The sequence below is a fragment of the Procambarus clarkii genome, chromosome 21 (genome assembly GCF_040958095.1).
Source record: "Procambarus clarkii isolate CNS0578487 chromosome 21, FALCON_Pclarkii_2.0, whole genome shotgun sequence".
Lineage (NCBI taxonomy): Eukaryota > Metazoa > Arthropoda > Malacostraca > Decapoda > Cambaridae > Procambarus > Procambarus clarkii.
This window is the reverse complement of record NC_091170.1, coordinates 26868769-26881544: the sequence shown is the minus strand read 5'-3', so window position 1 is coordinate 26881544 and position 12776 is coordinate 26868769. Positions and strand designations below refer to the sequence as shown.

At 42.2% G+C, this 12776-nt stretch overlaps 1 protein-coding gene across 3 annotated transcripts in view; it reads left to right on the top strand.

Annotated features, from left to right (window-relative positions):
- The window catches only part of CycH (cyclin H), a 191769-nt gene extending 179761 nt beyond the window's left edge, over positions 1 to 12008 (top strand). For 2 of the 3 annotated variants that reach the window (XM_069328221.1, XM_045746453.2), the window contains exons 7-8: positions 2348 to 2474; positions 11488 to 11765. In XM_069328221.1, the coding sequence (XP_069184322.1) occupies positions 2348 to 2474; positions 11488 to 11717 (357 nt within the window). In that variant the 3' untranslated portion in view covers positions 11718 to 11765. Of the gene's footprint in view, positions 1 to 2347; positions 2475 to 11487 lie in introns of all 3 variants that reach the window. The other variant, XM_045746452.2, reaches the window with a different exon arrangement.
- The last annotated feature ends 768 nt before the right edge of the window (positions 12009 to 12776 follow it).

Here is a 12776-nt window from a genome sequence, read left to right as displayed (position 1 = left end):
GTATTCCTTGCTTGTACTCCAGTTCACCCAGTCCTCTGATACTGATATTCGGGTGCAGGCAGCTTCTGTGTTACATGCGAAGATTTAGGGTGTTGCAACGTGCTAGGTTGGTTGCCTTTCTGAATGCCAGGCGGCTGCCCCGCTTCGGTTATAGGGACCTGGACTTGGGGGCGTTAGTCGCCTCGACTTTGGTTTCATCTGCTTCCCCTTTTCCTTTCCCTGCTGTAGTTTTTCCTGGTCCCCTTCCCCTGCTCCCAGCTCCCAAACGTCTGAGGGTTTCGGAGTCGGGGCAGGGCTTTCTTGGTGGTGACTTGGGCAGCTTTGGGGACTGCACCTTCTGGATCTTGCGCTTGCCTCGGCAGCTTGGGCATAGGTTACCTTGTTGAAGTTGTTTGCGCCAATTCTGAAGGAAGCGGTGTCTCTGTTCTTTGTTTCTCGCCTCGCATATCAACAGGAGGTGCTCGTCCACTCTTTGAAATCTGCCTGCGCCCTGGCTCTTTGATTTTCATCCCCTTTATGTCCGTTGCTGTTTGCAGAGTCTGTGATGGTGCATTTTCTGCAGGCAGCTAAGTCTAGTTGCTGGCCTGTCAGATTTGTTGGTTCTCCAGGGGTGGCTGTGTGGATCCTGCCTGGAAGGGTTGTACCAGGGCTCGGAGTTCCTTCTGTTGTCGCAAGCCCAAGCCAGTAGTGATAGATTCGGCGCCAGCCCCTCCTGCAGAGCTGTCGACGTCTGGCCGGCGCAGTGCTTGCACTGAGCGTTGGCCCAATTTAGGGGAGGTTTGTGCTGTTTGCTCTTGCCTGGTCAGGTGGCTTCGTTGATGGTGCCCCATCTGGGAGTTTCATCTCAGCGGCAGTATGAAGTTCCTTGGTGGTCCTTTTGGCATTTTTTGTCTCTTCGTATGTTGTCTTCAGTTTTTGATCAGGTTGTTTTGTCCTTTCTCTCTTGGTTGTTTCAGGACTGTTATCTTATGCCAAACAATGACGTCTCGTCTCGTGCAGCGCTGGTGGAGCCGCTTCAGCTTGTGTTCGAGGTGGATGTCACTCCTCCATTCCACAAGCATTCTCAGGCATTGTTTCACCTCCTGCCTGCTCATGCACTGCCTGAGCCGTCCTGGTCGTTGGATCGGGTGCACTTTCTTCTCTTTTCTCCTCGGTTTGTAGTGGCCCCTTCAGTTCAGGACTTTTTTTCTAAGGTTCTTTTCTTGTTGGCATGAACTCCGGGGCAGGGTTTCTGCTCTTTCATTCCTGGTGGTCGGTTTGTTCGTTTGCAGCTGTCTTCTCCTTTTCTGAAGAAGAATGAGAATGCTGCCTTCCGGAGGAGTCCTTGTGTTGTTGATGCTTAGTTGGTTCAGCTGGAGGTGCATCATGTTTTGTGTCCGGTTGTGGCTCTTCGCTGTTACTTGCGCGTCATGGGCTCTGTGGCAGGGAACGCGCTTTGGGTTGACCCGGTTTCCCTTCTTCCCTGTTCCAGGGTGCGGGTCTCCCAGGTCGTCTGCAGGGTTATTCGGTCTAGCTAGCCTGTGGTCTATCCCCGTGCCCACGACGTTCTTAAGTTCGTGGCTTTGGCCACTGTTTTTGGAAATATGGCCTGTGCTTTTTGGTAATAACAGTGTATGTCCTGACATTCGGGACAGGGCTTTTGGAGGTCGAATAGGGTCCTGGCCGCATGGTACCTCATTAATGTTCCTGGCCCTTCTCTGGCATGTGTAGCCTTGGGTTGCAGATTGCAGCCAGTTGTCTCGATTTCGAGTTGAGGAGCAAGTGACGGTCGCCTCCCAGGTAAGTCCCTCTTTTACCTTCCTTATCTTTGGTTAGATATCTCTGGGAAGCCAAAGGGGCTCTCCACAAAAAACTAGCATTGAATGTAATGAATCCCCATTTTCTGGGTGACCCGGAGGCTTCCCTGCATCCCTCCCTCCCTCCGATCGGCGTTTTTTCGCATTTTTCTTATTCAGCCTCTGAACTGGGGATGGTAACCGGCACAGGAGGTCTGGGTTCCCCCTTCCCCCTCCTGGGGAGGGGGGGGGAAGGGGGCCATTGCTCCTCTTGCTTCTCTGATGGGGCCAAGTTTTGGCTCGTGGTCCCTGGTAGGTTAGAACTCCATCGATTGACTGTTGTCATGGTCTAATATATACACATCAGCCCGGTATAGCTCCAGGAAGCCTCCAGGTCTCACCCAGAAAATGGCTTTTCATTACATTCAATACTGTTTTTTTTTTTTTATTTTATGAATACTGTATATAATATTTTGGTAAAAGAAATAATACCTGATTTTTTTATTTTTAGGAAATATAAATTAAAAATTTCTTCTAACAAAACAATAGAACTATACTTTTTTCCCATGCAGATCGCTCTTGCAGCAGTTACAAATGCAGTGAGCAGATTGGGAGAGAACCTGGATCAGTATGTCACTGATATACTTTTTCCTGATGAGCAGAAGCAACATCTTTCCATTCTTATTGAAGCTGTTAGAAGTAAGTTTACTTTTTTATTCTAGTATATATTTAATAATTTGTTTAAAAACAATCTACTGTACCTGTTTACATGGGGGTGGTTGTGTAAACCTCACCAGAGGGTTCCCTCGAGTAAATAACAAAATATGGTGTATAATAAAAATTCAGTCGATCAAACATCTGTCAGTGGCCATAGTAAAATATGTCTGGCTGTATAATATAATGCTAGATATGACAGCTATTGAGAGAAATAATCACTATTCATTACATATTGGTGGTGTTAAATTTTAAAATATAAAATCATATTTTGAACTGAAATTTGTGGTAGGTTTAGAGAGGCTAATTGTGAAAGTTTTCACTTTAATATATAAATTACTAGAGGACTGTTGGATTAAATTTGCATAGTGTATTTCTATCACTTCTATCACTTTTAACTCAGATTCACATTTCTGTTAAGCAACTACAGTACTGTAGAGTGGCACCTCCTAAATCTTGCCTTCCTCTAACAGGTCCCTCTAAACAGCAGACCAAATTTAACTAGTAGATCTATCCAAATTTAAAAAATTTCAGAAAAAACGTTCATGAAACAGGGGCCCCTTGTGGAATCTGGCTCATTAACATTGTCATTCCAACCTGTCGGCAGGTTCCCAACTATAAATGTTCCGGGAATATCAAAATCCTATTCAGCGATACCTAAAATGTTTATTATCTTTTTATGTTTTCTAAATTTTTGGGTTATACATTAATAAAACCAGCGTTGAATGTAAAGAAACGCCATTTTCCCTGAAGCTATCCAAACTGACTTGTGCCTTATTAGTTTAGGGTCATCAGTCACAGGAGTTCTTTATGTCTACCGGAGACCACGAGCCAGAACCTGGACCCCTCAGAGAGGCACAGGGAGCATTGGCCTATGAACACTCTACATTTAGAGTACTGTATGTCATACTTGACATCAACCAGGAAGGGCACCCAGAAAGATAGGCAAAACAATACAAACCCCAAGCTGGTGAAAATTGCAACTTACATCCGAACAAAGCAAAATAACTCGCCCAAAAAATCAAACAAGCAACACCTCACCCAACTAGCACATTCACTCATTAGCTCCTTCCCCCCCCCCCCCCTCTTTCCCTTGGCTCAGGTGAGAAGTTGGCTCACCCCACCAGTTCTTGAATGATGAAAAACTGCCGACCGGAGGCAGGGAGGGTGTCAGGAAGCCTCCAAGGCTCACCTAGAAAATGACGTATAATTACATTAAATGCTGGTTTTCTGTGGGAGCCCCGTCGGCTCCCTGAAGCTAACTACCCACAGATAAGTAAAAGAGGGACTTACTCGGGAGGTGGCAGCACGGCAAGGCTCGAGACGAACATGAAACATCAGGCCACGACAGACACCCCAATGCAACACAAGGCTGGAGAGGGCCTGGAACGTTCACGAGATACCTGGCGGCCAGGACCCTGTTCGACCTCCAAAACCCCTACGCCTGAATGTCGACCCAAGACATATTCCCAAAGACCACAGCCAGAGTAGCATACTTCCAAACATTGTGGGCACAAGGGTAGACCGCAGGCTGGCTAGACTTGATGACACAGCGGACAACCTGAGACACATGAGCCCTGGAACAGGGAACCATGATAAGCCCAGAATGCATCCACTCTCACTGAACCAGTGGTCCGCAGGTAGCGACATAAAGCCGCCACCGGACACAAGACATGATGCACCCCCCCGGCATAACCCACCAAGCATCCACAACCAATCGGATTTCTCCAGAACCCCCCCATCTCATTCTTCACCAGAAAAGGAGGAGAGGGATGCAACCTAACAAAATGACTACTGGGACCAAAAGAAGTCCCCTACCCGACCCACAGAGGCCAAAGCCAACAAAAACAAGGCTTTCATAAAACAATCCCGAATTGAAGGGGCCACCACAAACCTAGGGGAGGGAAGAAGGGAAGAGAGAGTGTCGGTGAGTGAGGCAAAAACGGTGAGTGTCACCCTGTAATTACCTAAGTGTAGTTACAGGATGAGAGCTACGCTCGTGGTGTCCCGTCTTCCCAGCACTCTTTGTCATATAACGCTTTGAAACTACTGACGGTCTTGGCCTCCACCTTCTCACCTAACTTGTTCCAACCGTCTACCACTCTGTTTGCGAAAGTGAATTTTCTTATATTTCTTCGGCATCTGTGTTTAGCTAGTTTAAATCTATGACCTCTTGTTCTTAAAGTTCCAGGTCTCAGGAAATCTTCCCTATCGATTTTATCAATTCCTGTTACTATTTTGTATGTAGTGATCATATCACCTGTTTTTCTTGTCTTCTAGTTTTGGCATATTTAATGCCTCTAACCACTCCTCGTAGCTCTTGCCCTTCAATTCTGGGAGCCACTTAGTAGCATGTCTTTGCACCTTTTCCAGTTTGTTGATGTGCTTCTTAAGATATGGGCACCACACAACCGCTGCATATTCTAGCTTTGGCCTAACAAAAGTCGAGAACAATTTCTTTAGTATATCGCCATCCATGTATTTAAAGCAATTCTAAAGTTAGAAAGTGTGGCATAGGCTCCTCGCACAATATTCTTCATGTGGTCCTCAGGTGATAGTTTTCTATCTAGAACCACCCCTAGATCTCTTTCTTTATCAGAATTCTTTAAAGATTTCTCACATAATATATAGGTTGTGTGGGGTCTATGTTCTCCTATTCGACATTCCATAACATGGCATTTATTAACATTAAATTCCATTTGCCAAGTGGTGCTCCATATGCTTATTTTGTCCAGGTCATCTTGAAGGGCATGACAATCATCTAAGTTTCTTATCCTTCCTATTATCTTAGCATCATCAGCAAACATGTTCATATAATTCTGTATACCAACTGGTAGATCATTTATGTAGACAATAAACATCACTGGTGCAAGAACTGAACCCTATGGTACTCCACTTGTGACATTTCTCTAGTCCAATACATTGTCTCTGATCACTGCCCTCATTTTTCTATCAGTCGGAAAATTTTTCATCCATGTTAGAAGCTTACCTGTCACCCCTCCAATATTTTCCAGTTTCTAGAACAACCTCTTATGTGGAACTCTGTCGAAAGCCTTTTTTAGGTCCAGATAGATGCAGTCAACCCAACCATCTCTCTCCTGTAATATCTCTGTTGCTCGATCATAGAAACTGAGTAAATTCGATACACAGGATCTTCCAGATCGAAAACCATACTGTCTGTCTGATATTATATCATTTCTCTCCAGGTGTTCTACCCATTTAGTTTTAATTATTTTTTCCAATATTTTGACTATTACACTTGTCAGTGATACCGGTCTATAATTAAGGGGGTCTTCCCTGCTTCCACTTTTGTAGATTGGAACTATGTTAGCCTTTTTCCACACATGAGCTACAACTGTAAACAGGGATGCCTGTTTGTGTGTGTGTGTGTGTGTAAAAATTTTTTTTAATGTGTAAAGGAACATAGCAACACAGTAGCAAGGAGCGGGCTTGCATTATTTCACACGTCTATTACCTGTCCAGTCCCAGTTAATTTCTGAACCAGGAATCTGTACTTATGCACTTGGTGAGTTGCCAGATGTCACTTCTTAAATAATTCATTACTTAATATTTACCTTATATAAATTGATTGCATTTCATTTAATGTCATTTGCATGTTGCAAAGTTTATTTGATCCCATTTTATGCCGGTGTTAGTACAATTACATGTCTCATTTAATTATTTGGATATTATATAAATTTTCCTCTCGCCATCCCTTGAGGGAGGGAGTGTGGGGCTTGTGCGCCGGGAGCGTCAGTTGGTTGGAAGAACTCGTCTGTTAAACATTGTTCTGATAAGTTATCTTTTGTGTATTTATTTTGCCGTAGTGTAGGGTGTTTGTCTGTGGAGATTTTCTTATTCAATTAACCACTTAACTGCGCCACCCTGAGTATTCACGGTCGGTGAGAAACTGCGCCAACCGAAAAAACTCTTTTTGATTTTTTTGTACCCATTCTTAATGTGTGCGAGGTTGCTTGTGTACGAAATGGACTCTTAGAACCTCCAGTGAGAGGCAGCCATCTTGGAAAAAATTCCCAGAATGCCCTAGTGCTGCTGGCTGGGTTAGTACTGAGTGAGCAACCATGGGTGGCGCATGCGCCTCTGGCTCCCAAACACCTGTCCGACGTGGTGTTGAAAGATCGCGCTCTGTAGGAGAAATTTAAACCTTATTGTTTGAAGAACATAAGGGTCATAATATTGGTGAAGCTAGACGCAATAAGGACCTAGCACAAAGGTCAGATGCAAGTGATACAGCACCTATGAGGAGGAGACAGCGAGCGTATCTAGTTGTAGCTCTGAGTGCCATGCTTGGCTACCTATGCTATTTATTCCAATTTATCCAGTTTATTTAGATGATACATAGATGAATCATTTTCTGCATTCAGTGATGATGCATCTGATACAAGTAGCGTAGATGAATAGTGTTAGTGGCTTCCATGGTGGTGTTTTACATAGATATTTTCGAGAATAGCTGAATCTCTTCTTGACTGACGGACACTCTTTGAACATAGATATTTTCGAGAATAGCTGAATCTCTTCTTGACTGACGGACACTCTTTGAGGCTGGCTGAATCTCTTCCAGACTGACGGACACACTTTGAGGCTGACTGAATCTCTTCCTGTGTGGGACCTTACAAAGCCACCTTTCACGACTACCTTACGTTTTACAAGCTTGGCTACATACCACCTACAGGTACTAATGCCAAGGGTGTACGTGAGTGCGTTATTTGCAAAGCACACAGAACGAAGAAATAGGAAGCAAAAATCTATCTGTTCCTGGTGCAACGAGAGCGTAGTCGAGCTGTGTACTGTACCATGGACTACTTCATTAATTATTACTCACTTCTGAAGTATTGTGTGTGCAATACAGTGTCTTACTGTGTAAATAGTGTGTGAAACTGTACATATTGTAATTTAGTAATATTGCGACAATAAACATTTATTGTGGACACATTACTGACACATGTATCACAGTTCCATGGAACATTATGAACATTCTACTGTATACATATTGTAAAGGACACAAACATGCATCATATATGATAAAATAAATAAATAAAACTGCATTGGAAATACATAGAACAAATAATGGAAAATATATTTGTGGCAACACCAGTGCTTGAATGGCCTGCGCAACCGTGTCTGGGCGAGTCATGCACGGGCGACCAGCCCCTGATGATGTCACAGCGCATCTTGTCCATGTCCCCACAGCCAAAGTAAGTGGAATTTGGTATTTATTTTTATATAGACATGTTCAGTGAAGGGAATTTATCATTTTACAAAGAAAAGATAATTTTTGAGGAACACTTTATTTCATGCTCACAGGGAGAATTTCACAATAAACTCGGCGCAGCGTTGGTGGTTAAGCCAATTAATTCTCTCATGCATTTGAAGTAAATACCAGTTGTATGTTGAAATACGTGCATATAATTTTTTTTATTAATGATATTATATAAAGTTTTATGTGCATGTTTGTTTCACCTGATCTTTTAAATTTATATTTCTGTCCTATATAGGGACACTCTGGTGTTGATTTATTTTATGATAGTGAACATACCCTAGATAAGATTTATGTCACTATTATCATGCAACACGAGCTGTGTGTACTAGCTAGGTAACAACATCCACCCCGAACGCAAGCTGGAGCGACTCCAGCATTCCTGTGGTGTGCATTGGCCAGGAGTTTTGGAGTACTGGAGCTGCATGCGCCTTGGACTGCCTTTCCTAGGTGCTCTGCAAGTACTACACATGCGTGGTCAGGGTTTTCTTTCCTGGGGCATTTGGAAATCATTCCCCGTTAGAAGACTTTCTCGCTTGTAGTTGTCTTCGCCCTTAGGGTGTGTCAGGAGCTTTGGGCTTTCCATCTTGCCCCAGGTAGGGGAGTGTTTATTGGCTGGTTGGGTGGGTTTTTAGCTCTCAACACAGCAAGCTGACATTTCTCGGCAATTGATTGTTTGCTGTTGTGAAGTTTCGTGGATTTTCATTGTACCTTTTTACATATGCTGTAGTCTTCTTTTTGCCTGTTTTGCCAGAGGAGTTCTGCTTTTTCACCACATAAGGCTTTGCCTAGGGTGTGGCGGTGGTCGTCCTCTGTTGCCCCCAAGGCTTTACTGCAGCCGATTGTGGTCAGATTGCCTGCATCGACACGGGTTACCAGCTTAGCTGGCCCCAGTGCTTGGGCTTCCTGTAGGGCTCATCCTACAGGCCCTGGAAAACCAAATTTTCAGTTTAAAATTTTTCTTATTTTTCAGTTCCAGAAGCAATTTTGTAGTGTGCCTTTGCACCTTTTCCAGTGTATTGATATGCTTCTTGATATATGGGCACCATACAACTGCTGCATATTTCAATTTTGGTCTCATAAAAGTAGTCACGAGCAGTTTGTTTAGTATTTCACCTTCCATGTAATTAAAGTGACGCATACGGTCCTCTCACAATGTTTTTTATGCGTTCCTCTGGTGACGGTTTACTATAAAAAAACACCTCTAGATCTCATTCTTAATGCCTTTCCACATAATTTTAAAATTGTATGTGGTCTATTTTCAGTGATTCCACATTCCATAACATGACATTTATTTACATTGAAATCCATATGCCAAATGTCGCTCCAAGCACTTATTTTATCTAGATCATAACTAAAATCATTGATTTTTATCAATGATTTTTAAACAGCACGCATAGAAACGAAGAAACATTTAAATTATTAGGATCGTCTCAAAGCTCTCAAAATGTACTCTTCGGAAAGGAGATGAGAAAGATATCAAATAATATATACTGTACATGGAAGATACTTGAAGGCCAGGTTTCAAATTTGCACAATAGAATAACATCATACTGGAACGAAAGATACAGAAGGAAATGCAGAATAGAACCAGTGAAGAGTAGAGGTACCATAGGCACAATCAGAGAACACTGTCTGAACTTTAAGAGGTCCACAGCTGTTCAACACCCACCCAGCAAGCTTTAGAAATATTGCTGGAACAATGTTGGATGTATTCAAGAGGCACTTGTAGTTCTTAAGTTCTTGCAAGAAGTGCTAGGACCAACCAGGATGTAGTCGATATGTGGGCCTGCGGGCTGCTCCAAGCAACAGTTTGGTGGATGAAGTTATCACATGTTGAGACCGGGCTCAGGAAATAGAACAACTCCCAGAACCCTTTCCAGGCATGCTCCAGGTAAGGGCATGACAATCGTCTGTCTCCTATCTTAGCATGATCCACAAAATGTTCATATAATTCTGTATTCCTTCTAGTAGATTGTTTATGTAGACGATGAACATTACTGGACAATGAACAAAACCTGAACCCTGTGGTATTCTGCTAGTAACACTCCTCTAGCCAGATACAGGGTGTGGAGGGTTTGGAGATTGAACAGGATCTTGGTGGCCAGATATTTTGTGAACATCCCTGGTCCTCGGCAGCCTTGTATTGCTCTGGTGCATGTGTCGTGGCTGGCTGACTGGTTTTTGGATTGATACCTATGGTGCTTCCTTCCTGTTAAGTGCCCTCTTTTGTCTTCTCCATGGGTAATTAGCTTCAGGGAGCTGACGAGGCTTCCCCCAGAAAACCAGCATTGAATGTAATGAAACGCCAATTTCTGGGTGAGCCCTGGAGATTCCCTGACACCCTCCCTTTCCCAGGGTGTCGGTGAGTTTCATCATCATAAAACTGAAGGTGGAGCAAGCTGGGTGGTCAAGTATGCCTTCCTCTACCCTTCAAACAAGGGGGAAGGTGGGGCAAACTAGCAGGTGCTTGTTTCGTGAAATATGGTGGTTTGTTTTCATTGTTGGGGGGAGTTCTTTTGGCAATTTTGGGGTTGCGGTCTCGGTTTTATCCACGAAGTAGTCTGTTTTGGTTCACCTATCTTTCTGGGTGCCTTTTCCAGTTGGTGGCAAGTGTTAACTTTAATTGGAAAGTTTTTATAAGCCACTGCTCCATGTACCTCTCAGAGGGGGGCCAGGTTCTGGGTTCTGGTCCCTGGTAGACCAATAGAACTCTGCGACTGATGGCACCTGAGAGTATCTCGCTGATCAATGTATGATAGCTTCAAGGAGTCTCCAGAAACTGCTGTTTCATTACATTCAATGGCATTTTTTCATTGGTAAAAGTTCACTACCTCCATAAAGAGCTATTATACCCATATTAGCATCAGTGGTGTAAAACCCAAGAATAATAATTTAAATTGACGTGTGACTATAACAGCTCTTTAAGGGTAATATGGGTTTGATCCCGATTTAATGGCGACATTAGGACAAACAGCTTGGGAAAGTCATTGATCTTATTTTTAAAAATTCTATAGTTTATATTCATATTTAGTTTTATATGGAAAAATTTGAAAATTTTGTGATAAATGGCCAAACAATGGCCTAAATTTCTTGAAATCTGGATTGGGTCCAGGATGATATAACTCAGGTTTTAGAGGTGTGCCTGTACAGTATATACTGTACTGTAGATGATTTTATTACAGATTTTATGTTTAAACTCTTCTAGGTAACCCCAACAGGTTGAATAATAAACACACAATATGGTATAATAAGTACATACTGTAGCCAGTATATCAAATATATATGTTACGAGGATGTCGTGAGGGTTGAGCCATAAGGTTAGGCTGTAGAGTGTAGGTTGTGGCAAGAGGCAGGCTGGTGGTTGTAGCTAATTCTGGTGGAATGGCTAGGTTGAGGTAGGTTAAACTAGGTGTTGTTTTGGTAAGCTGTGGTGAGAATACTTGATGTGGTCAGTGTCTTGTATACCCATCCACTGGCTTGCCTCAAACTAATGCTGCTTGTTGATTGGTTGATGGGAAACAGTTTGATTCTGGGAAGTGTGGGGGGATTGCCGTAGCACCTGTAATTACTGCAGACATAATAATAGCTGCTACGAGTATTAATATTTATTGTTTCTGGATTTCTATTTCCATCACTTGGCTTTGATTCAGTCTATTAAGCAAATGCAATACAGTACTGTATTAATATTTTTTTTATTTCTGCATTTTACATTTACAGAGATTAAGAAAATGGTGAAGAATGCAGAACCACCTTTGTCAGATGCTGTGCGCCGTGAAATAGACGCCAAGCTAGAAAAGTGTCGCAATCAGGAAAATAATCCAAACTCTTCACAATACCGTGCTAATTATTCTGAGTGGGATGATGAAGATTTACCCATAGCTGCATCACCAATTAATGAAGATACAGGTTTAGGGGTTGAGAGAATTCGGTCACCATCAGCCTACTGAAAAATTATATACAAAGGTTCCATTTAATTTAACAAATGATGAACTAGATATATCATCTCATTAGGCCAAAAGACTAATGGGTTACCTAAGCTGAGAGGTCTAGAGAAACGGATTCCTATCCCACACCCTTCTCCCCATCTCTTTAGCTCCTGAGAATTAGAATATTTGTCTAAATTGTTCAATCTGAAATCAATTTAAATCTGTCCTAGAGCATTTTACTCTAACCAGTTATCATCATTGGCATTACTGGTACCTGTAGTTGTATTTTTTAAATTACCATACCTATCATAAGCATGTTTCTATCCCCATGTTCAAACTAGCAGCATATTATTGACATTGAATTATTTCCTGATGCAGGCTGTAATAAGCTGTAGCCCCAAACAATTTGTTTAAAGTAAAGAGCAAAGATCCTAATGAAAATTTGAAGTTAACTCTACAAGCACTTTTAAGCCCAACTTTAAACTAGAGTCCCAGTATATCTTAAATCTTGGTAATGCCAACAACTATACATAGCGCCTCTGTACAACATATTTCTCAGCCAGCTTCCATAACACTTAACAAACCATAATTATGCCATCCCCCACAAGTTTTGTTTAAAGTACAGTACAGTACTGTACTGTACCTTAACACACTTTTCTTACAGGATTGTCGAGTATAAAGTTCTGAACAAAAATATTTATAATAAAGTAAACCAACAGTAAAATTAAGTTCATATACCTCAAAAGAGATGTTGACTTGATAGCAGAGATGTAATTACCTAAATGTAGTTACAGTATGAGAGCTACGTTCATGGTGTCCCGTCTTCCCAGCATTCTGCCATTTAACACTTTGAAAATACAGATAGTTTGGCTTCCTCAACTTTTTCACTCAACTTGTTTCAACTGTCTACTATTCTGCAAAAGAAAAATTTATAATATTTTTTCTGGCACCTATTTCCTTAGCGTGAATCTATGCCTTCTTGTTCTTGAGGTTGCCAGTTTTAGGAATTCCACATTGTCAGTTCAATTCTTATTATTATGTATGTGGTTATCATAATACTGTAACCTGCGATTATCCGGG